General features: G+C 47.3%; 1 protein-coding gene across 3 annotated transcripts in view; it reads left to right on the forward strand.

Moving 5' to 3' along the window:
- Positions 1-26,312, forward strand: part of LOC144497164 (uncharacterized protein KIAA1614-like) — a 90,534-nt gene that overhangs the window by 38,457 nt on the left and 25,765 nt on the right. For 2 of the 3 annotated variants that reach the window (XM_078217967.1, XM_078217969.1), the window contains exon 5: positions 7,754-9,681. In XM_078217967.1, coding sequence (XP_078074093.1) covers positions 7,754-9,681 — 1,928 coding nt within the window. The remainder of the gene's footprint in view (positions 1-7,753; positions 9,682-26,312) is intronic. The other variant, XM_078217968.1, reaches the window with a different exon arrangement.

Consider the following 26,312-nt stretch of genomic DNA (forward strand, 5'->3'; position numbering starts at 1 on the left):
GTGTTACAGTCATAGCAAGAATGTAGTGTTACAGTCATAGCAAGAATGTAGTGTTACAGTCATAGCAAGAATGTAGTGTTACAGTCATAGCAAGAATGTAGTGTTACAGGCATAGCAAGAATATAGTGTTACAGTCATAGCAAGAATGTAGTGTTACAGTCATAGCAAGAATATAGTGTTACAGTCATAGCTAGAATGTAGTGTTACAGTCATAGCAAGAATGTAGTGTTACAGTCATAGCAAGAATGTAGTGTTACAGTCATAGCAAGAATATAGTGTTACAGTCATAGCAAGAATGTAGTGTTACAGTCATAGCTAGAATATAGTGTTACAGTCATAGCAAGAATGTAGTGTTACAGTCATAGCTAGAATGTAGTGTTACAGTCATAGCAAGAATGTAGTGTTACAGTCATAGCAAGAATGTAGTGTTACAGGCATAGCAAGAATATAGTGTTACAGTCATAGCAAGAATGTAGTGTTACAGTCATAGCAAGAATGTAGTGTTACAGTCATAGCAAGAATGTAGTGTTACAGGCATAGCAAGAATATAGTGTTACAGTCATAGCAAGAATGTAGTGTTACAGGCATAGCAAGAATATAGTGTTACAGTCATAGCAAGAATGTAGTGTTACAGGCATAGCAAGAATATAGTGTTACAGTCATAGCAAGAATGTAGTGTTACAGTCATAGCAAGAATGTAGTGTTACAGTCATAGCAAGAATGTAGTGTTACAGGCATAGCAAGAATATAGTGTTACAGTCATAGCAAGAATATAGTGTTACAGTCATAGCTAGAATATAGTGTTACAGTCATAGCAAGAATATAGTGTTACAGTCATAGCAAGAATGTAGTGTTACAGTCATAGCAAGAATATAGTGTTACAGTCATAGCAAGAATGTAGTGTTACAGTCATAGCAAGAATATAGTGTTACAGTCATAGCTAGAATGTAGTGTTACAGTCATAGCAAGAATATAGTGTTACAGTCATAGCAAGAATGTAGTGTTACAGTCATAGCAAGAATATAGTGTTACAGTCATAGCTAGAATGTAGTGTTACAGTCATAGCAAGAATGTAGTGTTACAGTCATAGCAAGAATATAGTGTTACAGTCATAGCAAGAATGTAGTGTTACAGTCATAGCAAGAATGTAGTGTTACAGTCATAGCAAGAATATAGTGTTACAGTCATAGCTAGAATGTAGTGTTACAGTCATAGCAAGAATATAGTGTTACAGTCATAGCAAGAATGTAGTGTTACAGTCATAGCAAGAATATAGTGTTACAGTCATAGCTAGAATGTAGTGTTACAGTCATAGCAAGAATGTAGTGTTACAGTCATAGCAAGAATATAGTGTTACAGTCATAGCAAGAATGTAGTGTTACAGTCATAGCAAGAATATAGTGTTACAGTCATAGCTAGAATGTAGTGTTACAGTCATAGCAAGAATATAGTGTTACAGTCATAGCAAGAATGTAGTGTTACAGTCATAGCAAGAATATAGTGTTACAGTCATAGCTAGAATGTAGTGTTACAGTCATAGCAAGAATGTAGTGTTACAGTCATAGCAAGAATATAGTGTTACAGTCATAGCAAGAATGTAGTGTTACAGTCATAGCAAGAATATAGTGTTACAGTCATAGCTAGAATGTAGTGTTACAGTCATAGCAAGAATATAGTGTTACAGTCATAGCTAGAATGTAGTGTTACAGTCATCGCTAGAATGTAGTGTTACAGTCATAGCAAGAATATAGTGTTACAGTCATAGCAAGAATGTAGTGTTACAGTCATAGCTAGAATGTAGTGTTACAGTCATAGCAAGAATATAGTGTTACAGTCATAGCTAGAATGTAGTGTTACAGTCATAGCAAGAATGTAGTGTTACAGTCATAGCTAGAATGTAGTGTTACAGTCATAGCTAGAATATAGTGTTACAGTCATAGCTAGAATGTAGTGTTACAGTCATAGCTAGAATATAGTGTTACAGTCATAGCAAGAATGTAGTGTTACAGTCATAGCAAGAATACAGTGTTACAGTCATAGCAAGAATGTAGTGTTACAGTCATAGCTAGAATGTAGTGTTACAGTCATAGCAAGAATATAGTGTTACAGTCATAGCAAGAATATAGTGTTACAGTCATAGCAAGAATGTAGTGTTACAGTCATAGCAAGAATGTAGTGTTACAGTCATAGCAAGAATGTAGTGTTACAGTCATAGCAAGAATATAGTGTTACAGTCATAGCAAGAATATAGTGTTACAGTCATAGCAAGAATGTAGTGTTACAGTCATAGCAAGAATATAGTGTTACAGTCATAGCTAGAATATAGTGTTACAGTCATAGCAAGAATATAGTGTTACAGTCATAGCAAGAATGTAGTGTTACAGTCATAGCAAGAATATAGTGTTACAGTCATAGCTAGAATATAGTGTTACAGTCATAGCAAGAATGTAGTGTTACAGTCATAGCAAGAATGTAGTGTTACAGTCATAGCAAGAATGTAGTGTTACAGTCATAGCAAGAATGTAGTGTTACAGTCATAGCAAGAATGTAGTGTTACAGTCATAGCAAGAATGTAGTGTTACAGGCATAGCAAGAATATAGTGTTACAGTCATAGCAAGAATGTAGTGTTACAGTCATAGCAAGAATATAGTGTTACAGTCATAGCTAGAATGTAGTGTTACAGTCATAGCAAGAATGTAGTGTTACAGTCATAGCAAGAATGTAGTGTTACAGTCATAGCAAGAATATAGTGTTACAGTCATAGCAAGAATGTAGTGTTACAGTCATAGCTAGAATATAGTGTTACAGTCATAGCAAGAATGTAGTGTTACAGTCATAGCTAGAATGTAGTGTTACAGTCATAGCAAGAATGTAGTGTTACAGTCATAGCAAGAATGTAGTGTTACAGGCATAGCAAGAATATAGTGTTACAGTCATAGCAAGAATGTAGTGTTACAGTCATAGCAAGAATGTAGTGTTACAGTCATAGCAAGAATGTAGTGTTACAGGCATAGCAAGAATATAGTGTTACAGTCATAGCAAGAATGTAGTGTTACAGGCATAGCAAGAATATAGTGTTACAGTCATAGCAAGAATGTAGTGTTACAGGCATAGCAAGAATATAGTGTTACAGTCATAGCAAGAATGTAGTGTTACAGTCATAGCAAGAATGTAGTGTTACAGTCATAGCAAGAATGTAGTGTTACAGGCATAGCAAGAATATAGTGTTACAGTCATAGCAAGAATGTAGTGTTACAGTCATAGCAAGAATATAGTGTTACAGTCATAGCAAGAATGTAGTGTTACAGTCATAGCAAGAATGTAGTGTTACAGTCATAGCAAGAATGTAGTGTTACAGGCATAGCAAGAATATAGTGTTACAGTCATAGCAAGAATGTAGTGTTACAGTCATAGCAAGAATGTAGTGTTACAGTCATAGCAAGAATGTAGTGTTACAGTCATAGCTAGAATGTAGTGTTACAGTCATAGCAAGAATATAGTGTTACAGTCATAGCAAGAATGTAGTGTTACAGTCATAGCTAGAATGTAGTGTTACAGTCATAGCAAGAATATAGTGTTACAGTCATAGCAAGAATGTAGTGTTACAGGCATAGCAAGAATATAGTGTTACAGTCATAGCAAGAATGTCGTGTTACAGTCATAGCAAGAATATAGTGTTACAGCCATAGCAAGAATGTAGTGTTACAGGCATAGCAAGAATATAGTGTTACAGTCATAGCAAGAATATAGTGTTACAGTCATAGCAAGAATGTAGTGTTACAGTCATAGCTAGAATGTAGTGTTACAGTCATAGCAAGAATGTAGTGTTACAGTCATAGCTAGAATGTAGTGTTACAGTCATAGCTAGAATGTAGTGTTACAGTCATAGCAAGAATGTAGTGTTACAGTCATAGCAAGAATATAGTGTTACAGTCATAGCAAGAATATAGTGTTACAGTCATAGCAAGAATGTAGTGTTACAGTCATAGCAAGAATATAGTGTTACAGTCATAGCAAGAATGTAGTGTTACAGTCATAGCAAGAATATAGTGTTACAGTCATAGCAAGAATGTAGTGTTACAGTCATAGCAAGAATATAGTGTTACAGTCATAGCAAGAATATAGTGTTACAGTCATAGCAAGAATGTAGTGTTACAGTCATAGCAAGAATGTAGTGTTACAGTCATAGCAAGAATGTAGTGTTACAGTCATAGCTAGAATGTAGTGTTACAGTCATAGCAAGAATGTAGTGTTACAGTCATAGCAAGAATGTAGTGTTACAGTCATAGCTAGAATGTAGTGTTACAGTCATAGCAAGAATGTAGTGTTACAGTCATAGCAAGAATGTAGTGTTACAGTCATAGCAAGAATGTAGTGTTACAGTCATAGCAAGAATGTAGTGTTACAGTCATAGCAAGAATATAGTGTTACAGTCATAGCAAGAATGTAGTGTTACAGTCATAGCAAGAATGTAGTGTTACAGTCATAGCAAGAATATAGTGTTACAGTCATAGCTAGAATGTAGTGTTACAGTCATAGCAAGAATGTAGTGTTACAGTCATCGCAAGAATGTAGTGTTACAGTCATAGCAAGAATGTAGTGTTACAGTCATAGCAAGAATGTAGTGTTACAGTCATAGCAAGAATATAGTGTTACAGTCATAGCAAGAATGTAGTGTTACAGTCATAGCTAGAATATAGTGTTACAGTCATAGCAAGAATGTAGTGTTACAGTCATAGCAAGAATGTAGTGTTACAGTCATAGCAAGAATATAGTGTTACAGTCATAGCTAGAATGTAGTGTTACAGTCATAGCAAGAATGTAGTGTTACAGTCATCGCAAGAATGTAGTGTTACAGTCATAGCAAGAATGTAGTGTTACAGTCATAGCAAGAATGTAGTGTTACAGTCATAGCAAGAATATAGTGTTACAGTCATAGCAAGAATGTAGTGTTACAGTCATAGCTAGAATATAGTGTTACAGTCATAGCAAGAATGTAGTGTTACAGTCATAGCAAGAATATAGTGTTACAGTCATAGCAAGAATATAGTGTTACAGTCATAGCAAGAATGTAGTGTTACAGTCATAGCAAGAATATAGTGTTACAGTCATAGCAAGAATATAGTGTTACAGTCATAGCAAGAATGTAGTGTTACAGTCATAGCAAGAATGTAGTGTTACAGTCATAGCAAGAATGTAGTGTTACAGTCATAGCAAGAATATAGTGTTACAGTCATAGCAAGAATGTAGTGTTACAGTCATAGCTAGAATATAGTGTTACAGTCATAGCAAGAATATAGTGTTACAGTCATAGCAAGAATATAGTGTTACAGTCACAGCAAGAATGTAGTGTTACAGTCACAGCAAGAATATAGTGTTACAGTCATAGCAAGAATGTAGTGTTACAGTCATAGCAAGAATGTAGTGTTACAGTCATAGCAAGAATATAGTGTTACAGTCATAGCAAGAATGTAGTGTTACAGTCATAGCAAGAATGTAGTGTTACAGTCATAGCAAGAATATAGTGTTACAGTCATAGCAAGAATATAGTGTTACAGTCATAGCTAGAATATAGTGTTACAGTCATAGCAAGAATATAGTGTTACAGTCATAGCAAGAATGTAGTGTTACAGTCATAGCTAGAATGTAGTGTTACAGTCATAGCAAGAATGTAGTGTTACAGTCATAGCAAGAATATAGTGTTACAGTCATAGCAAGAATATAGTGTTACAGTCATAGCAAGAATGTAGTGTTACAGTCACAGCAAGAATGTAGTGTTACAGTCATAGCAAGAATGTAGTGTTACAGTCATAGCAGGAATATAGTGTTACAGTCATAGCTAGAATATAGTGTTACAGTCATAGCAAGAATGTAGTGTTACAGTCACAGCAAGAATGTAGTGTTACAGTCATAGCAAGAATGTAGTGTTACAGTCATAGCAAGAATGTAGTGTTACAGTCATAGCAAGAATGTAGTGTTACAGTCATAGCAAGAATGTAGTGTTACAGTCATAGCAAGAATATAGTGTTACAGTCATAGCAAGAATGTAGTGTTACAGTCACAGCAAGAATGTAGTGTTACAGTCATAGCAAGAATGTAGTGTTACAGTCATAGCAAGAATGTAGTGTTACAGTCATAGCAAGAATGTAGTGTTACAGTCATAGCAAGAATATAGTGTTACAGTCATAGCAAGAATATAGTGTTACAGTCATAGCTAGAATATAGTGTTACAGTCATAGCAAGAATGTAGTGTTACAGTCATAGCAAGAATGTAGTGTTACAGTCATAGCAAGAATATAGTGTTACAGTCATAGCAAGAATATAGTGTTACAGTCATAGCAAGAATATAGTGTTACAGTCATAGCTAGAATATAGTGTTACAGTCATAGCAAGAATGTAGTGTTACAGTCATAGCAAGAATGTAGTGTTACAGTCATAGCAAGAATATAGTGTTACAGTCATAGCAAGAATATAGTGTTACAGTCATAGCAAGAATGTAGTGTTACAGTCATAGCAAGAATGTAGTGTTACAGTCATAGCAAGAATATAGTGTTACAGTCATAGCAAGAATATAGTGTTACAGTCATAGCAAGAATATAGTGTTACAGTCATAGCTAGAATATAGTGTTACAGTCATAGCAAGAATGTAGTGTTACAGTCATAGCAAGAATATAGTGTTACAGTCATAGCAAGAATATAGTGTTACAGTCATAGCTAGAATATAGTGTTACAGTCATAGCAAGAATATAGTGTTACAGTCATAGCTAGAATGTAGTGTTACAGTCATAGCTAGAATGTAGTGTTACAGTCATAGCAAGAATGTAGTGTTACAGTCATAGCAAGAATGTAGTGTTACAGTCATAGCAAGAATGTAGTGTTACAGTCATAGCTAGAATGTAGTGTTACAGTCATAGCAAGAATATAGTGTTACAGTCATAGCAAGAATATAGTGTTACAGTCATAGCTAGAATATAGTGTTACAGTCATAGCAAGAATATAGTGTTACAGTCATAGCAAGAATATAGTGTTACAGTCATAGCAAGAATATAGTGTTACAGTCATAGCAAGAATGTAGTGTTACAGTCATAGCAAGAATGTAGTGTTACAGTCATAGCAAGAATATAGTGTTACAGTCATAGCAAGAATATAGTGTTACAGTCATAGCAAGAATATAGTGTTACAGTCATAGCAAGAATGTAGTGTTACAGTCATAGCAAGAATGTCGTGTTACAGTCATAGCTAGAATGATTTTGATTTTATTTTACTATTTGAAGTTGATGACAGTTCTATGAATATAAAAATGATGAAGCATTTTTTATAACTCATTATGAAATATTCAGTCTATGTTAAATGTATTAAAATTTATTCACGGAGTCATGGTTAGTGAACAAGCTGGTTTCAGTCTTGAGGGCCACTCATTCAGCCCACTCACTAGCCAAGGTTGTCCCTCACTGATCTGGAGTGAGTACGTGATATCATGACCTTCTAACTTCCAGGGCAGTGTAGTGCCGTGACTATGGTGAACAATAATTTTCTTTCCATTCTCCATTCCGTTAGTTCCAGTTGACCCTGTGACTTTCCAAGAAAGTGTGAGGGACTTAATATGGGGTCACCATCAGAAGCAATGTATTGCCACTTTGTGGCACCGTGCATTGTTACCCACGTTATGCCACCCATCTGCCTCAGTACTTCACCAGGCTGGACTCTTGGTTCTGTAATGGTGCAGCTTGCTAAAATAACCACTTGTTTCAGCTCACTCCGCAGGGAAACCAGTACAGACGACACCTGTTCACCAAAGAAAGGCCCATACTCCAGGGATGGACTCTCCTCAAATCTCCACAACAGCGGCAACCTCAGCGACTCCTCCAGTGGCGAGTCACATTGCGGACTGCGGAAGAAGCGAAGCCAGTCACCCAGCCGGGTAAGGTTCGAGGACGAGTCCTCGCAGGAGGCTGAAGTCCGTTACCAGCTGCGGAGGAAGTGCGGCATTGAGTACTCAATCCGCCGGGGCCTGAGGGGCTCGATACCAAAGCCTGGCCTTCCGATGTATGGGTTGCCCAGGAAGGAGTGCTTGCTGAAGGCTGGCTTAGGAGACACCAGTAAACTTCCCTGTAAAAACATGCAGGGACGGGCAACCTGGAGAAGTGGGAGCAACACATTAACCAATGGAGAAAAAGTGCCGGACAGGGCAAACGTCCCTCAGTTCAACACAGCAATCTGCATTGATGGCAAGTGCAGTTCCTGTGGGTCTTACATTATATCAGATTCCAAAGCTAGGAACTATGAGCCTCCTTCTTATCAGTTTCCAGACATTAGGATCATCCCCCAAGACAAAGAACTCTACCTGCCCAGTCAGCATGAACTTCCCCTGGAGACTGCAATGGGCTTGAAGACTAATCTGACGGTGGAGGCTGGAGAAGTTGGGTCTTTGACTCCCAGAGTCATTCCATGCTGGGTTCTTCCGTCGGAGCGCAGGGTCAGAATCGAACCCATCAAGGAAACGTATATTGGAGATGTGACTTCCATTGATGATGTCTCTGTGATTGACGGTGGAGCAGTGGCAGTTTCTTGTCAAGACAACACCGCAGATAGAAAAGACACTAAGATCTCAGCATACTGCTATGCCATTGTGTCAGGCAGCAATGGGAGGACTACAGGCGGTTTGGAGCCAAATGCCAAAGACGTTGATCATCCACGGAGAAGCAATGGGGAGAACAGTGTCACCTTTGAACCTGGAAGCACTACAGTTGACTGTAAGTCAAAGTCCAGAAGGAAAACCATGGAGGGAAGGGGAGACTGCGCCCAACAACTCCACTGCCAAAGAGAGGAGCCTGTTGAGAGCAGTCAGGAGCTCAGGAACTCTGCTGATCTCAAGGCAGTGGTCAGTGTTTGCGTGTCAAAGGTCAATCACATAGCCAGTCCAAGCTCAGAGTGGGTTTCCGAGATCTCTTCTGGACAGCAGCTCACTCCGCACTCCCCAGCCCCAACAATGGATCAAAACTCCAGGCAGAGCTGGGAGATCTCCACTGCACACGACCCACTGCTTCCTCAGAGAAAGGATCAGGTCAAGGAGATCCCGTCTCCTCTCCATTCCCAAACCAGACCCAGGGTGCTCAGCTCACACCTGACTGACCCACAGTCTACAGGTAAGAGTTGCTGTCAACATCCACTTCTCAAAAGGCTAATGAATAACAAAGCTAACCTGACAGTCCCATCCACTTGTCAACAGAACCAGCCTGTAACGCACCTCGATACCTGCCCATCTCCTCAGTATCGCCTCATTCACTTAGATCCACCGGACGATGACAGAAAGCCCCCTAACTCCAAAGCTGTTCTGGAAGCTTCTTCCCTCCAACCTCAGCAACTGATGCCAAATGACCACGCTGTTGCCTTGTGCACTTCAGACACTTCTGCTCGCTGTCTATCGAATTCTGCCGTTCGACTGCCAAGGAGCACGGTGACCAGTAGCAGAGGTCAAAGTTCAGGAAACTGCGGGTCAGAGATCAGGATGAGAAGCTCGCAGGTAGCCAATAAATTCATTGATCCACACGAGGAGCTATCGTACTCTGAGCGCCATGACTCCATCGAACTTCCCAAGAACCGAAACTGTCTTACCAGTGCCAGTGCAGAGACTGTCTCCTCGCCTGAAGAGCATGTTGAAAAACAGAACAACAAAACAGGTGAGTGGACAATTGGTACCATATCTACTGATTGATCAGTGCAACAGCTGTATGGAGATGATGGCCTAGTTCAGTGGCATACTACCTTTGGGGGTTTTGAATGACGTACTGTATGTCTAAGACGGTGGCCAGGAAGTGGGCAGCCTGCCAGATTGGTGTACACAAAACAAGAGGAGTATATTCCCAGTGCCTGATGCAGATATTATGCTCTTTGCATTTGTGAGTAATTTGGCCTAACCTTTGTTTGAGGCCTCCTCTGCCAGACTGAGTTGTCATGACCCCAGCCTCTGATCAGGAAACTATAGTAATCAAAAGGCCAAGTGGTCGTAATCTCTGCCACCAGGCTCCTTCCCTTCCAATTGCCTTCTCAGCTAAAGGAGATCACAACCTCTTCCTCCAGTTTCTCCACATAACTGTAGTCCCTCATACCTGGTGCCATTCTGGTAAATCTCCACTTCACCCTCCCCAAAGCCTCGACATCTGTGTGCCCAGGCTCAGACACAATCCTCCAGTTAAGGTCAAGGAAGTGTTTTCTGCAAGTTTCTCATCAAAACGCTTTGCCTTTAATCTGGCAAAGGACTCCGGGGGAAGATATGTGAATGCACAGAGCTTACTGCACAAGACTGGGGAGTTACAGGCACAGAATGCAATGTGGAAATATGACATTGTGATGATAACAGAGACCTGACTCAAGGAAGGGACAGACTGGGTGTTAAATAGTCCTGGATACAAGGTGTTCAGGAAAGTAGGAGGGGTGACATTGTTGGTTAAGGAGAGCATTGGAGTGCAGGAGAACGAAGATTTCCTCGAGGTTTCAAGGACAGAAACAATTTGGCTGGAGCTAAGGAACAAAAAGTGTTCAAATACATTGCTTGGTGAAGTCTGTAGACTGCCAACGAGTGATGTAGAAGAACAAATCTGTAGGGAAGTTACAGAGAGATGCAAACATTATGGAGTAGTTATAATGGGGGATTTTAGTTACCCAAATGTAGACTGAGACAGTGGTAGTGGAAAGGGCGGAGAGGGGCAAAAGTTCCTAGGTTGTGTTCAGGAGAATTTCGGACTGCAGCACATGTCCAGTCCAACAAGAAAGACTGTTGGACCTGGTTCTTGGAAATGAGCTGGGCCAGGTAGATGGGGGAACATTTAGGAAACAGTGACCATTGTATCATAATGTTTATCAATGGGAAGTCCAAAGTTAAATAATTAACTGGGGGAGAACCAACATTCCAAGGGGCAAGAATGGAGGTGGGTCAGTTAGACTGGAATGAAAAGCTGAACAATGGACTACCTTCAAAACAGAAATGGTCCAGACACAGTCAAGGTATTTTCTCTTAAAGGGGAAAGTTAGGGTAAACAAATCCAGCGCTCCCTGGATGAAAAAGGAGATAGAAATTAAGATGAGGAAAAAAAATGTTTGCTCATGACTGGCGTCAAGTAATTGAGAACCAAGAGGAATACAGAAGTTTCAGAGGGAGGTGAAAAAGCACATTGGAGAAGAGAGAAGGATTTATCAGAAAAGACTGGCAGCCAACATAAAGGGGAATCCCAAAGTCTTTGAGAGAAATATAAATAGTAAAAGAGTAACAAAGGGTGATTAGGGACCTAAAGGGGATTTACATATGGAGGCTGGGGGCATGGCTGAGGTATTAAATGAACACTTTGCATCTGTCGTTTACCAAGGAAGTAGATGCTGCCCAGGAGATAGCAAGAGACAAGGAAGCTCTGTCTGGAGAAGGGGTCAAATTCGATAAGGAGGAAGTGTTGAATAGATTGTTGGTGCTGGAAGTTGACAAGGGAACGGGACTGGGTGAAATACATCGAAGGAAGCGAGAATAGAAATTGCAGGGGCGCCGGCCATAATCTTCCAGTCTTCTCTACGCTCAGGGGAGGGACCAGAGGACTGGAGAATTGCAAATGTTGCACCCTTGTTCAAAAAGGGCTGTCAGGAAAAGCCCGGCAATTACTGACCAGTCGTAGAATCATAGAAACCCTGCAGTACAGAAAGAGGCCATTCGGCCCATCGAGTCTGCACTGACCACAATCCCACCCAGGCCCTACCCCCATATCCCTACAGATTTTACCCACTAATCCCTCTAACCTACACATCCCAGGACACTAACGGCAATTTTTAGCATGGCCAATCAACCAGTTTAACATCAGTGGTGGGCAAATTTCCAGAAACAATTATTCAGGATAGAATTAGCAGTCACATGAAAAAATGTGGGTTGATTAGGAAGAGCCAGCATGGATTTCTCAAGGGGAAATTGTATTTAACTAACTTGCTGGAGTGTTTTGAAGAGGTAAAGAAAGGGTCAATGAGGATCATCAAATCCCGACAGTGCAGAAGGAAGCCATTCGACCCATCAAGTTGCACCGATTCTCTGACAATGTATCTTGCCAGGCCCTCTTGCCTTCCTATCCCTGTAACCCCATTCATTTACCACGGCTAATCCATCTAACCTATTCATCTTGGGACACTAAGAGGCAATTTAGCATGGCCAATCCACCTAACCTGCACATCTTTCAATTGTGGGAGGAAACGGGAGCTCCTGGAGGAAACCCAAGCAGTCACAGGTGGAATGTGAAAACTCCACACAGTGATTAAGGCTGGAATCGAACCCAGGTCCCTGGTGCTGTGAGGCAGCAGCGCTAACCACTGTGCCACCGTGCCGTACATAGACCGATGTCTGTAAATCCCTTCTTGTTCATTCTGAAAGAGCATTACTGCCGGGTTACAGTGTATCCCAGAGTCAGTGCCGGGTTACAGTGTATCCCAGAGTCAGTGCCGGGTTACAGTGTATCCCAGAGTCAGTGCCGGGTTACAGTGTATCCCAGAGTCAGTGCCGGGTTACAGTGTATCCCAGAGTCAGTGCCGGGTTACAGTGTATCCCAGAGTCAGTGCCGGGTTACAGCGTATCCCAGAGTCAGTGCCGGGTTACAGTGTATCCCAGAGTCAGTGCTGGGTTACAGTGTATCCCAGAGTCAGTGCCGGGTTACAGTGTATCCCAGAGTCAGTGCCGGGTTACACTGTATCCCAGAGTCAGTGCCGGGTTACTGTGTATCCCAGAGTCAGTGCCGGGTTACAGCGTATCCCAGAGTCAATGCCGGGTTACTGTGTATCCCAGAGACAGTGCCGGGTTACAGTGTATCCCAGAGTCAGTGCCGGGTTACAGTGTATCCCAGAGTCAGTGCCGGGTTACAGTGTATCCCAGAGTCAGTGCCGGGTTACAGTGTATCCCAGAGTCAGTGCCGGGTTACAGTGTATCCCAGAGTCAGTGCCGGGTAACAGTGTATCCCAGAGTCAGTGCCGGGTTACAGTGTATCCCAGAGTCAGTGCCGGGTTACAGCGTATCCCAGAGTCAGTGCCGGGTTACAGCGTATCCCAGAGTCAGTGCCGGGTTACAGCGTATCCCAGAGTCAGTGCCGGGTTACAGTGTATCCCAGAGTCAGTGCCGGGTTACAGCGTATCCCAGAGTCAGTGCCGGGTTACAGTGTATCCCAGAGTCAGTGCCGGGTTACAGTGTATCCCAGAGTCAGTGCCGGGTTACGGCGTATCCCAGAGTCGGTGTCGGGTTACGGCGTATCCCAGAGTCAGTGCCGGGTTACAGTGCGTCCCAGAGTCAGTGCCGGGTTACAGTGTATGCCAGAGTCAGTGCCGGGTTACAGTGTATCCCAGAGTCAGTGCCGGGTTACAGTGTATCCCAGAGTCAGTGCCAGGTTACAGTGTATCCCAGAGTCAGTGCCGGGTTACAGTGTATCCCAGAGTCAGTGCCGGTTTACTGTGTATCCCAGAGTCAGTGCCGGGTTACAGCGTATCCCAGAGTCAGTGCCGGGTTACTGCGTATCCCAGAGACAGTGCCGGGTTACAGTGTATCCCAGAGTCAGTGCCGGGTTACAGTGTATCCCAGAGTCAGTGCCGGGTTACAGTGTATCCCAGAGTCAGTGCCGGGTTACAGTGTATCCCAGAGTCAGTGCCGGGTTACAGTGTATCCCAGAGTCAGTGCCGGGTTACAGTGTATCCCAGAGTCAGTGCCGGGTTACAGCGTATCCCAGAGTCAGTGCCGGGTTACAGTGTATCCCAGAGTCAGTGCCGGGTTACAGTGTATCCCAGAGTCAGTGCCGGGTTGCAGTGTATCCCAGAGTCAGTGCCGGGTTACAGTGTATCCCAGAGTCAGTGCCGGGTTACAGTGTATCCCAGAGTCAGTGCCGGGTTACAGTGTATCCCAGAGTCAGTGCCGGGTTACAGTGTATCCCAGAGTCAGTGCCGGGTTACAGTGTATCCAAGAGTCAGTGCCGGGTTACAGTGTATCCCAGAGTCAGTGCCGGGTTACAGTGTATCCCAGAGTCAGTGCCGGGTTACAGTGTATCCCAGAGTCAGTGCCGGGTTACAGTGTATCCCAGAGTCAGTGCCGGGTTACAGTGTATCCCAGAGTCAGTGCCGGGTTACAGTGTATCCCAGAGTCAGTGCCGGGTTACAGTGTATCCCAGAGTCAGTGCCGGGTTACAGCGTATCCCAGAGTCAGTGCCGGGTTACAGCGTATCCCAGAGTCAGTGCCGGGTTACAGCGTATCCCAGAGTCAGTGCCGGGTTACAGTGTATCCCAGAGTCAGTGCCGGGTTACAGCGTATCCCAGAGTCAGTGCCGGGTTACAGCGTATCCCAGAGTCAGTGCCGGGTTAAAGTGTATCCCAGAGTCAGTGCCGGGTTACAGTGTATCCCAGAGTCAGTGCCGGGTTACAGTGTATCCCAGAGTCAGTGCCGGGTTACAGTGTATCCCAGAGTCAGTGCCGGGTTACAGTGTATCCCAGAGTCAGTGCCGGGTTACTGTGTATCCCAGAGTCAGTGCCGGGTTACAGTGTATCCCAGAGTCAGTGCCGGGTTACAGCGTATCCCAGAGTCAGTGCCGGGTTACAGCGTATCCCAGAGTCAGTGCCGGGTTACAGCGTATCCCAGAGTCAGTGCCGGGTTAAAGTGTATCCCAGAGTCAGTGCCGGGTTACAGTGTATCCCAGAGTCAGTGCCGGGTTACAGTGTATCCCAGAGTCAGTGCCGGGTTACAGTGTATCCCAGAGTCAGTGCCGGGTTACAGTGTATCCCAGAGTCAGTGCCGGGTTACAGTGTATCCCAGAGTCAGTGCCGGGTTACGGCGTATCCCAGAGTCAGTGCCGGGTTACAGCGTATCCCAGAGTCAGTGCCGGGTTACTGTGTATCCCAGAGACAGTGCCGGGTTACAGTGTATCCCAGAGTCAGTGCCGGGTTACAGTGTATCCCAGAGACAGTGCCGGGTTACAGTGTATCCCAGAGTCAGTGCCGGGTTACAGTGTATCCCAGAGTCAGTGCCGGGTTACGGCGTATCCCAGAGTCAGTGCCGGGTTACAGCGTATCCCAGAGTCAGTGCCGGGTTACTGTGTATCCCAGAGACAGTGCCGGGTTACAGTGTATCCCAGAGTCAGTGCCGGGTTACAGTGTATCCCAGAGACAGTGCCGGGTTACAGTGTATCCCAGAGTCAGTGCCGGGTTACAGTGTATCCCAGAGTCAGTGCCGGGTTACAGTGTATCCCAGAGTCAGTGCCGGGTTACTGTGTATCCCAGAGTCAGTGCCGGGTTACAGTGTATCCCAGAGTCAGTGCCGGGTTACAGTGTATCCCAGAGTCAGTGCCGGGTTACAGTGTATCCCAGAGTCAGTGCCGGGTTACAGTGTATCCCAGAGTCAGTGCCGGGTTACTGTGTATCCCAGAGTCAGTGCCGGGTTACAGCGTATCCCAGAGTCAGTGCCGGGTTACTGTGTATCCCAGAGTCAGTGCCGGGTTACAGCGTATCCCAGAGTCAGTGCCGGGTTACTGTGTATCCCAGAGACAGTGCCGGGTTACAGCGTATCCCAGAGTCAGTGCCGGGTTACAGTGTATCCCAGAGTCAGTGCCGGGTTACAGTGTATCCCAGAGTCAGTGCCGGGTTACAGTGTATCCCAGAGTCAGTGCCGGGTTACAGTGTATCCCAGAGTCAGTGCCGGGTTACAGTGTATCCCAGAGTCAGTGCCGGGTTACAGCGTATCCCAGAGTCAGTGCCGGGTTACAGTGTATCCCAGAGTCAGTGCCGGGTTACAGTGTATCCCAGAGTCAGTGCCGGGTTACAGTGCGTCCCAGAGTCAGTGCCGGGTTACAGTGCGTCCCAGAGTCAGTGCCGGGTTACAGTGTATCCCAGAGTCAGTGCCGGGTTACAGTGTATCCCAGAGTCAGTGCCGGGTTACAGTGTATCCCAGAGTCAGTGCCGGGTTACAGCGTATCCCAGAGTCAGTGCCGGGTTACAGCGTATCCCAGAGTCAGTGCCGGGTTACAGCGTATCCCAGAGTCAGTGCCGGGTTACAGCGTATCCCAGAGTCAGTGCCGGGTTACAGCGTATCCCAGAGTCAGTGCCGGGTTACAGTGTATCCCAGAGTCAGTGCCGGGTTACAGTGTATCCCAGAGTCAGTGCCGGGTTACAGTGTATCCCAGAGTCAGTGCCGGGTTACAGCGTATCCCAGAGTCAGTGCCGGGTTACAGCGTATCCCAGAGTCAGTGCCGGGTTACAGCGTATCCCAGAGTCAGTGCCGGGTTACTGTGTATCCCAGAGTCAGTGCCGGGTTACAGCGTATCCCAGAGTCAGTGCCGGGTTACAGCGTATCCCAGAGTCAGTGCCGGGTTACAGCGTATCCCAGAGTCAGTGCCGGGTTACAGTGTATCCCAGAATCAGTGCCGGGTTACAGCGTATCCCAGAGTCAGTGCCGGGTTAATGTGTATCCCAGAGTCAGTGCCGGGTTACAGTGTATCCCAGAGTCAGTGCCGGGTTACAGTGTATCCCAGAGTCAGTGCCGGGTTACAGTGTATCCCAGAGTCAGTGCCGGGTTACAGTGTATCCCAGAGTCAGTGCCGGGTTACAGCGTATCCCAGAGTCAGTGCCGGGTTACTGTGTATCCCAGAGTCAGTGCCGGGTTACAGCGTATCCCAGAGTCAGTGCCGGGTTACAGTGTATCCCTGAGTCAGTGCCGGGTTACAGTGTATCCCAGAGTCAGTGCCGGGTTACAGTGTATCCCAGAGTCAGTGCCGGGTTACAGTGTATCCCCGAGTCAGTGCCGGGTTACAGTGTATCCCAGAGTCAGTGCCGGGTTACAGTGTATCCCAGAGTCAGTGCCGGGTTACAGCGTATCCCAGAGTCAGTGCCGGGTTAATGTATATCCCAGAGTCAGTGCCGGGTTACAGTGTATCCCAGAGTCAGTGCCGGGTTACAGTGTATCCCAGAGTCAGTGCCGGGTTACAGCGTATCCCAGAGTCAGTGCCGGGTTACAGTGTATCCCAGAGTCAGTGCCGGGTTACAGTGTATCCCAGAGTCAGTGCCGGGTAACAGTGTATCCCAGAGTCAGTGCCGGGTTACAGTGTATCCCAGAGTCAGTGCCGGGTTACAGCGTATCCCAGAGTCAGTGCCGGGTTACAGCGTATCCCAGAGTCAGTGCCGGGTTACAGTGTATCCCAGAGTCAGTGCCGGGTTACAGCGTATCCCAGAGTCAGTGCCGGGTTACAGTGTATCCCAGAGTCAGTGCCGGGTTACAGTGTATCCCAGAGTCAGTGCCGGGTTACAGTGTATCCCAGAGTCAGTGCCGGGTTACGGCGTATCCCAGAGTCGGTGCCGGGTTACAGCGTATCCCAGAGTCAGTGCCGGGTTACAGTGCGTCCCAGAGTCAGTGCCGGGTTACAGTGTATCCCAGAGTCAGTGCCGGGTTACAGTGTATCCCAGAGTCAGTGCCGGGTTACAGTGTATCCCAGAGTCAGTGCCGGGTTACAGTGTATCCCAGAGTCAGTGCCGGGTTACAGTGTATCCCAGAGTCAGTGCCGGTTTACTGTGTATCCCAGAGTCAGTGCCGGGTTACAGCGTATCCCAGAGTCAGTGCCGGGTTACTGCGTATCCCAGAGACAGTGCCGGGTTACAGTGTATCCCAGAGTCAGTGCCGGGTTACAGTGTATCCCAGAGTCAGTGCCGGGTTACAGTGTATCCCAGAGTCAGTGCCGGGTTACAGCGTATCCCAGAGTCAGTGCCGGGTTACAGTGTATCCCAGAGTCAGTGCCGGGTTACAGTGTATCCCAGAGTCAGTGCCGGGTTACAGTGTATCCCAGAGTCAGTGCCGGGTTACAGTGTATCCCAGAGTCAGTGCCGGGTTACAGTGTATCCCAGAGTCAGTGCCGGGTTACAGTGTATCCCAGAGTCAGTGCCGGGTTACAGTGTATCCCAGAGTCAGTGCCGGGTTACAGTGTATCCCAGAGTCAGTGCCGGGTTACAGTGTATCCCAGAGTCAGTGCCGGGTTACAGTGTATCCCAGAGTCAGTGCCGGGTTACAGTGTATCCCAGAGTCAGTGCCGGGTTACAGTGTATCCCAGAGTCAGTGCCGGGTTACAGTGTATCCCAGAGTCAGTGCCGGGTTACAGTGTATCCCAGAGTCAGTGCCGGGTTACAGTGTATCCCAGAGTCAGTGCCGGGTTACTGTGTATCCCAGAGTCAGTGCCGGGTTACAGCGTATCCCAGAGTCAGTGCCGGGTTACTGTGTATCCCAGAGACAGTGCCGGGTTACAGTGTATCCCAGAGTCAGTGCCGGGTTACAGTGTATCCCAGAGACAGTGCCGGGTTACAGTGTATCCCAGAGTCAGTGCCGGGTTACATTGTATCCCAGAGTCAGTGCCGGGTTACAGTGTATCCCAGAGTCAGTGCCGGGTTACTGTGTATCCCAGAGTCAGTGCCGGGTTACAGCGTATCCCAGAGTCAGTGCCGGGTTACTGTGTATCCCAGAGTCAGTGCCGGGTTACAGTGTATCCCAGAGTCAGTGCCGGGTTACAGTGTATCCCAGAGTCAGTGCCGGGTTACAGTGTATCCCAGAGTCAGTGCCGGGTTACAGCGTATCCCAGAGTCAGTGCCGGGTTACAGCGTATCCCAGAGTCAGTGCCGGGTTACTGTGTATCCCAGAGTCAGTGCCGGGTTACAGCGTATCCCAGAGTCAGTGCCGGGTTACTGTGTATCCCAGAGACAGTGCCGGGTTACAGCGTATCCCAGAGTCAGTGCCGGGTTACAGTGTATCCCAGAGTCAGTGCCGGGTTACAGTGTATCCCAGAGTCAGTGCCGGGTTACAGTGTATCCCAGAGTCAGTGCCGGGTTACAGTGTATCCCAGAGTCAGTGCCGGGTTACAGTGTATCCCAGAGTCAGTGCCGGGTTACAGCGTATCCCAGAGTCAGTGCCGGGTTACAGTGTATCCCAGAGTCAGTGCCGGGTTACAGTGTATCCCAGAGTCAGTGCCGGGTTACAGTGCGTCCCAGAGTCAGTGCCGGGTTACAGTGCGTCCCAGAGTCAGTGCCGGGTTACAGTGTATCCCAGAGTCAGTGCCGGGTTACAGTGTATCCCAGAGTCAGTGCCGGGTTACAGTGTATCCCAGAGTCAGTGCCGGGTTACAGCGTATCCCAGAGTCAGTGCCGGGTTACAGCGTATCCCAGAGTCAGTGCCGGGTTACAGCGTATCCCAGAGTCAGTGCCGGGTTACAGTGTATCCCAGAGTCAGTGCCGGGTTACAGCGTATCCCAGAGTCAGTGCCGGGTTACAGTGTATCCCAGAGTCAGTGCCGGGTTACAGTGTATCCCAGAGTCAGTGCCGGGTTACAGTGTATCCCAGAGTCAGTGCCGGATTACTGTGTATCCCAGAGACAGTGCCGGGTTACAGTGTATCCCAGAGTCAGTGCCGGGTTACAGCGTATCCCAGAATCAGTGCCGGGTTACAGCGTATCCCAGAGTCAGTGCCGGGTTAATGTGTATCCCAGAGTCAGTGCCGGGTTACAGTGTATCCCAGAGTCAGTGCCGGGTTACAGTGTATCCCAGAGTCAGTGCCGGGTTACAGTGTATCCCAGAGTCAGTGCCGGGTTACTGTGTATCCCAGAGTCAGTGCCGGGTTACAGCGTATGCCAGAGTCAGTGCCGGGTTACTGCGTATCCCAGATACAGTGCCGGGTTACAGTGTATCCCAGAGTCAGTGCCGGGTTACAGTGTATCCCAGAGTCAGTGCCGGGTTACAGCGTATCCCAGAGTCAGTGCCGGGTTAATGTGTATCCCAGAGTCAGTGCCGGGTTACAGTGTATCCCAGAGTCAGTGCCGGGTTACAGTGTATCCCAGAGTCAGTGCCGGGTTACAGTGTATCCCAGAGTCAGTGCCGGGTTACTGTGTATCCCAGAGTCAGTGCCGGGTTACAGTGTATCCCAGAGTCAGTGCCGGGTTACTGTGTATCCCAGAGTCAGTGCCGGGTTACAGTGTATCCCAGAGTCAGTGCCGGGTTACAGTGTATCCCAGAGTCAGTGCCGGGTTACAGCGTATCCCAGAGTCAGTGCCGGGTTACTGTGTATCCCAGAGACAGTGCCGGGTTACAGCGTATCCCAGAGTCAGTGCCGGGTTACAGTGTATCCCAGAGTCAGTGCCGGGTTACAGTGTATCCCAGAGTCAGTGCCGGGTTACAGTGTATCCCAGAGTCAGTGCCGGGTTACAGTGTATCCCAGAGTCAGTGCCGGGTTACTGTGTATCCCAGAGTCAGTGCCGGGTTACAGCGTATCCCAGAGTCAGTGCCGGGTTACAGTGTATCCCAGAGTCAGTGCCGGGTTACAGTGTATCCCAGAGTCAGTGCCGGGTTACTGTGTATCCCAGAGACAGTGCCGGGTTACAGTGTATCCCAGAGTCAGTGCCGGGTTACAGTGTATCCCAGAGTCAGTGCCGGGTTACAGTGTATCCCAGAGTCAGTGCCGGGTTACAGTGTATCCCAGAGTCAGTGCCGGGTTACAGTGTATCCCAGAGTCAGTGCCGGGTTACAGCGTATGCCAGAGTCAGTGCCGGGTTACTGTGTATCCCAGAGACAGTGCCGGGTTACAGTGTATCCCAGAGTCAGTGCCGGGTTACTGCGTATCCCAGAGACAGTGCCGGGTTACAGTGTATCCCAGAGTCAGTGCCGGGTTACAGTGTATCTCAGAGTCAGTGCCGGGTTACAGTGTATCCCAGAGTCAGTGCCGGGTTACAGTGTATCCCAGAGTCAGTGCCGGGTTACAGTGTATCCCAGAGTCAGTGCCGGGTTACTGTGTATCCCAGAGTCAGTGCCGGGTTACAGTGTATCCCAGAGTCAGTGCCGGGTTACAGCGTATCCCAGAGTCAGTGCCGGGTTACAGTGTATCCCAGAGTCAGTGCCGGGTTACAGTGTATCCCAGAGTCAGTGCCGGGTTACAGTGTATCCCAGAGTCAGTGCCGGGTTACTGTGTATCCCAGAGTCAGTGCCGGGTTACTGTGTATCCCAGAGTCAGTGCCGGGTTACAGCGTATCCCAGAGTCAGTGCCGGGTTACTGTGTATCCCAGAGACAGTGCCGGGTTACAGTGTATCCCAGAGTCAGTGCCAGGTTACAGTGTATCCCAGAGTCAGTGCCGGGTTACAGTGTATCCCAGAGTCAGTGCCGGGTTACAGTGTATCCCAGAGTCAGTGCCGGGTTACAGTGTATCCCAGAGTCAGTGCCGGGTTACAGTGTATCCCAGAGTCAGTGCCGGGTTACAGTGTATCCCAGAGTCAGTGCCGGGTTACAGCGTATCCCAGAGTCAGTGCCGGGTTACAGTGTATCCCAGAGTCAGTGCCGGGTTACAGCGTATCCCAGAGTCAGTGCCGGGTTACAGTGTATCCCAGAGTCAGTGCCGGGTTACAGTGTATCCCAGAGTCAGTGCCGGGTTACAGCGTATCCCAGAGTCAGTGCCGGGTTACAGTGTATCCCAGAGTCAGTGCCGGGTTACAGTGTATCCCAGAGTCAGTGCCGGGTTACAGTGTATCCCAGAGTCAGTGCCGGGTTACAGTGTATCCCAGAGTTAGTGCCGGGTTACAGTGTATCCCAGAGTCAGTGCCGGGTTCCAGCGTATCCCAGAGTCAGTGCCGGGTAACAGTGTATCCCAGAGTCAGTGCCGGGTTACAGTGTATCCCAGAGTCAGTGCCGGGTTACAGTGTATCCCAGAGTCAGTGCCGGGTTACAGCGTATCCCAGAGTCAGTGCCGGGTTACAGTGTATCCCAGAGTCAGTGCCGGGTTACAGCGTATCCCAGAGTCAGTGCCGGGTTACAGTGTATCCCAGAGTCAGTGCCGGGTTACAGTGTATCCCAGAGTCAGTGCCGGGTTACAGCGTATCCCAGAGTCAGTGCCGGGTTACAGTTCACCCCAAATTCAGCCATATTTTGCATGGATGTTTATGTGGATGCCTTCATCCATGTCTGATGATGCTGTCTCGCATCCATCATTGGTGGTGCATGAATGCTGCATCTATTGCCCATCTTTAGTTGCCCTTGAGAAGGTGGTGGTGAGCTGCCTTCGTGAACCACTGCATCCATGTGGTGTAGGTACATCCACCATGCTGTTAGCGAGGGAGTTCCAGCAATAATGAACCAATGATGAAACATTTCTAAGTCAGAATAGTGAGTGACTTCCAGGTGGTGGTTTTTCCACACATTTGCTGCTTTTATCTTTTAGTGATTGTGGGTTTGGAAGGTCCTGTCGAAGAAGCTTTGGTGAGTTGCTGCGGTGCATCTTGTAGATGGTACACACTGCTGCCACTGTCATTGGTGGTGAAGAGTGTGAATGTTGAAGGTGGTGGATGGGGTGCCAATCAAGCAGGGCTGCTTTGTCCTGGATGGTGTTGAGGTTCTGGAGTGTTGCTGGAGCTGCATCATCCAGGCAAATGGAGAACATTCCATCACACTCCTGACTCGGGCCTTGTAGATGGTGGGCAGGCTTTGGGGAGTCAGGAAGTGAGTTACTCATCCAGCGTCTGACCTACTCTCGTTGACACAATATTTAAATGGCTAGTCCAGCTCAAAGCAACCCCCAGGGGAACTCTGCAAAGAAATTGAATGTCTATACCTTAGTTTGTGGAGGAAAAATGGGTGGGAAAATGAACACCAGTCAGCAATCTGATGCTGTATTCAGGTGGGTTACCCTCCTGTTTGAGCACATTGATCAGGAACTGATGTGACAGGTGTAATCTTCATTAGCAGCTTGTATGAGGGAATTCTGCTAATGTTATGGGAAATTGCAAATGATGTGTTGCAATTAGTGCTGATTTAGTCACAGCACAGATTGCTGGCAAGGGGCCCATTTCTGACTAATGAGCTGCGGCTCATTTCCTACGGGAATGTGTGTAAGAGAAACCGCTGCCCACCAACTCACGGTGTCGATGCTGCCCACCATTCATAGCAGGAAATCCTGGCAGACCCCTCGATGCCCCCCCCCCCCATCATGTGACTCCGGCTGAGGTACGGTTCCTTTTCCTACTGGCCGCCTCACGGAACTTTGGCTCATTGCTCCCATTAGAGGAACCTTTGTGCCATCTGCAATTCGCCATTTTAAATGCCTGCACTGGCTCAGCTGATCATAACTCTTCCAGGATTACCCTCATTGTCTGCAAAACTGACCTCCACATCAGTGCTGTGAGAAATATTAACTGGTATGATGCTGCATGCAACTGCATGTCATTGTCATGTAAAGGGTTAACATGGGACTGGAGAACAGCGCTGCCCACAGTCTGGTGTATAGAGTCACATAGAATCCCTACAGTGCAGAAAGAGGCCATTTGGCCCATCGAGTCTGCACCGACCACAATCCCACCCAGGCCCTAACCCCATATCCCTACATATTTACCCACTAATCCCTCTAATCTACGCATCTCAGGACACTAAGGGCAATTTTAGCATGGCCAATCAACCTAACCCGCACATCTTTGGACTGTGGGAGGAAACCGGAGCACCCACAGGAAACCCACGCAGACACGAGGAGAATGTGCAAACTCCGCACAGACAGTGACCCGAGGTCGGAATTGAACCCGGGTCCCTGGTGCAGTGAGGCAGCAGTGCTAACCACCGTGCCACCCCGATCAACTGAGACATCAAACAGATCCATAACACCAGATAAGTATCAAAAACAGAAAGTGCTGGGAAAACCCAACAGATCAGGCAGCCTCTGTGGAAAGGGAAACAGAGTGAATGTTCAGAGTCGATGATCTTTCAGTATAACCAGGACACATTAGAAATGTAACAGATCTCAAGGAGATAAAAGGGAGGAGGGTGGACAAAGGAAGGTCTGTGATTAGATGGAAGATCGGAGACAATAGATGATAAGAGTTGGTGGGAATAACCAAAGGGAATGTTAACAGGATTGGGTAAAGAAACAAACAATGTTCCTCGCGGAGGAGTGAATGGCAGAATGATGAACAAATGCCATCCAAAAGCTAAAACAAGATTATCTTTCCTTTCACTTGCACTTTTCGGCCTTAATCTCATTATTCTCATGGTTTTGCTTGGCATGAATGGGGCAATGGTGGCATGTCTTATATGAGGGAGCATTGAGGAGGGGCTGTGTTAGAGTCACAGAGTCATAGAGGTTTACAGCATGGAAACAGGCCCTTCGGCCCAACTTGTTCATGCCGCCCTTTTTTTTTTAAAACCCCTAAACTAATCCCAATTGCCCACATTTGGCCCATATCCCTCTATACCCATCGTACCCATGTAACTATCTAAATGCTTTTTAAAAGACAAAATTGTACCCGCCTCTACTACTACCTCTGGCAGCTTGTTCCAGACACTCACCACCCTCTGTGTGAAAAAATTGCCCCTCTGGACACTTCTGTATCTCTCCCCTCTCACCTTAAACCTATGTCCTCTAGTATTAGACTCCCCTACCTTTGGGAAAAGATATTGACTATCTAGCTGATCTATGCCCCTCATTATTTTATAGACCTCTATAAGATCACCTCTTAGCCTCCTACGCTCCAGAGAAAAAAGTCCCAGTCTATCCTACCTCTCTTTATAACTCAATCCATCAAGTCCTTGTAGCATCCTAGTAAATCTTTTCTGCACTCTTTCTAGTTTAATAATATCCTTTCTATAATAGGGTGACCAGAATTGCACACAGTATTCCAAGTGTGGCCTTACCAATGTCTTGTACAACTTCAACAAGACGTCCCAACTCCTGTATTCAATGTTCTGACCGATGAAACCAAGCATGCCGAATGCCTCCTTTAACACTCTGTCCACCTGTGACTCCACTTTCAAGGAGCTATGAACATGTATCCCTTGATCTCTTTGTTCTGTAACTCTCCCCAGCGCCCTACCATTAACTGAGTAAGTCCTGCCCTGGTTTGATCTACCAAAATGCATCACCTTGTATTTGTCTAAATTAAACTCCATCTGCCATTCGTCAGCCCACTGGCCCAATTGATCAAGATCCCGTTGCAATTGGAGATAACTTTCTTCACTGTCCACTATGTCACCAATCTTAGTGTCATCTGCAAATTTAGTAACCATGCCTCCTATATTCTCATCCAAATCATTAATATAAATGACAAATAACAGTGTTGGTGGTGAATGGGAGGGAGGACAAGCTTTAGAGACCACAAGGACAAAGTTGGCTGCTATCCCTGACAACCAAGTCCGGCCTTTCAACCAGGCCTCAGCACATCCACACTCCTCTCACACTGTGTTACAGCTCACCCTGCGTAAAGCAATGAAAATCCCAGACATAATCAACTTGAGTCGGGTGTGCACCTCTGAAATCGCTAGTGGGCTAATCTGGAGAGTCCGAGAGGCGAATCCGGCCTAGAAACTATCTCTCTCCCTCCCCCCTCTCTCCTCTTCCCCCCCTCCCCTCCCCTTCCCCCCCCTCCCCTTCCCCCCCCTCCCCTTCCCCCCCCTCCCCTTCCCCCCTCCTCCCTCTCCCTCTCCCCCCCCCTCTCTCCTCCCCTCTCTCTCTCTCTCTCCACCTCCCGCACCTCCCCCCCCTCTCTCTCTCTCTCTCTCCCCCCCCCCCTCTCTCTCTCTCTCCCCCCCCTCTCTCTCTCTCTCCCCCCCCCTCTCTCTCTCTCCCCCCCCCCTCTCTCCTCCCCCCTCTCTCTCTCTCTCTCCACCTCCCGCACCTCCCCCCCCCCTCTCTCTCTCTCCCCCCCCCTCTCTCCTCCCCCCTCTCTCTCTCTCTCCACCTCCCGCACCTCCCCCCCCCCCTCTCTCTCTCTCTCTCCCCCCCCTCTCTCTCTCTCTCTCCCCCCCCCTCTCTCTCTCTCTCCCCCCCCCTCTCTCTCTCTCTCCCCCCCCCTCTCTCTCTCTCCCCCCGCCCCCCCTTCTCCACAATTGCTGTGGGGCAATTCCAGCATTCTCTGCTTTTTTTTTCAGAGTTCCAGCAGCTGCAGCATTTTGATTTTTAGAAAATGAAGATGGACGATTTACAAAGGATCCTCTTGTTTTTAAACTTTTTGTCCAGTTGAAGGGCGGCTGGGAAGTGTGTTTTGGGCAGCATTGCTGGGTCGATTCTGTCAGTAACCGAGGGGTTGGCAGCTTCCTGATTGGCCATGAGAAGGTGGAATGTCACAAAAATGGATGTGCCCCTAACCAATGGCGCGTGGTTAGGTGGCAGATGTGGTTGAATTATAGATTATTCCAGAGGGAGGCCATTCAGCCCATTGAAAGACTGACTAACCCCACTGCTCTACTCTTTCTATGATGAAACCTTTAGGAGGACATCCAATCAGAGCTGGGGGCCCCAGTGAAAAGTTGTAATTGTGGCCCAGATGTTTAT

The sequence above is a fragment of the Mustelus asterias genome, chromosome 8, assembly GCF_964213995.1.
Source record: "Mustelus asterias chromosome 8, sMusAst1.hap1.1, whole genome shotgun sequence".
NCBI lineage: Eukaryota > Metazoa > Chordata > Chondrichthyes > Carcharhiniformes > Triakidae > Mustelus > Mustelus asterias.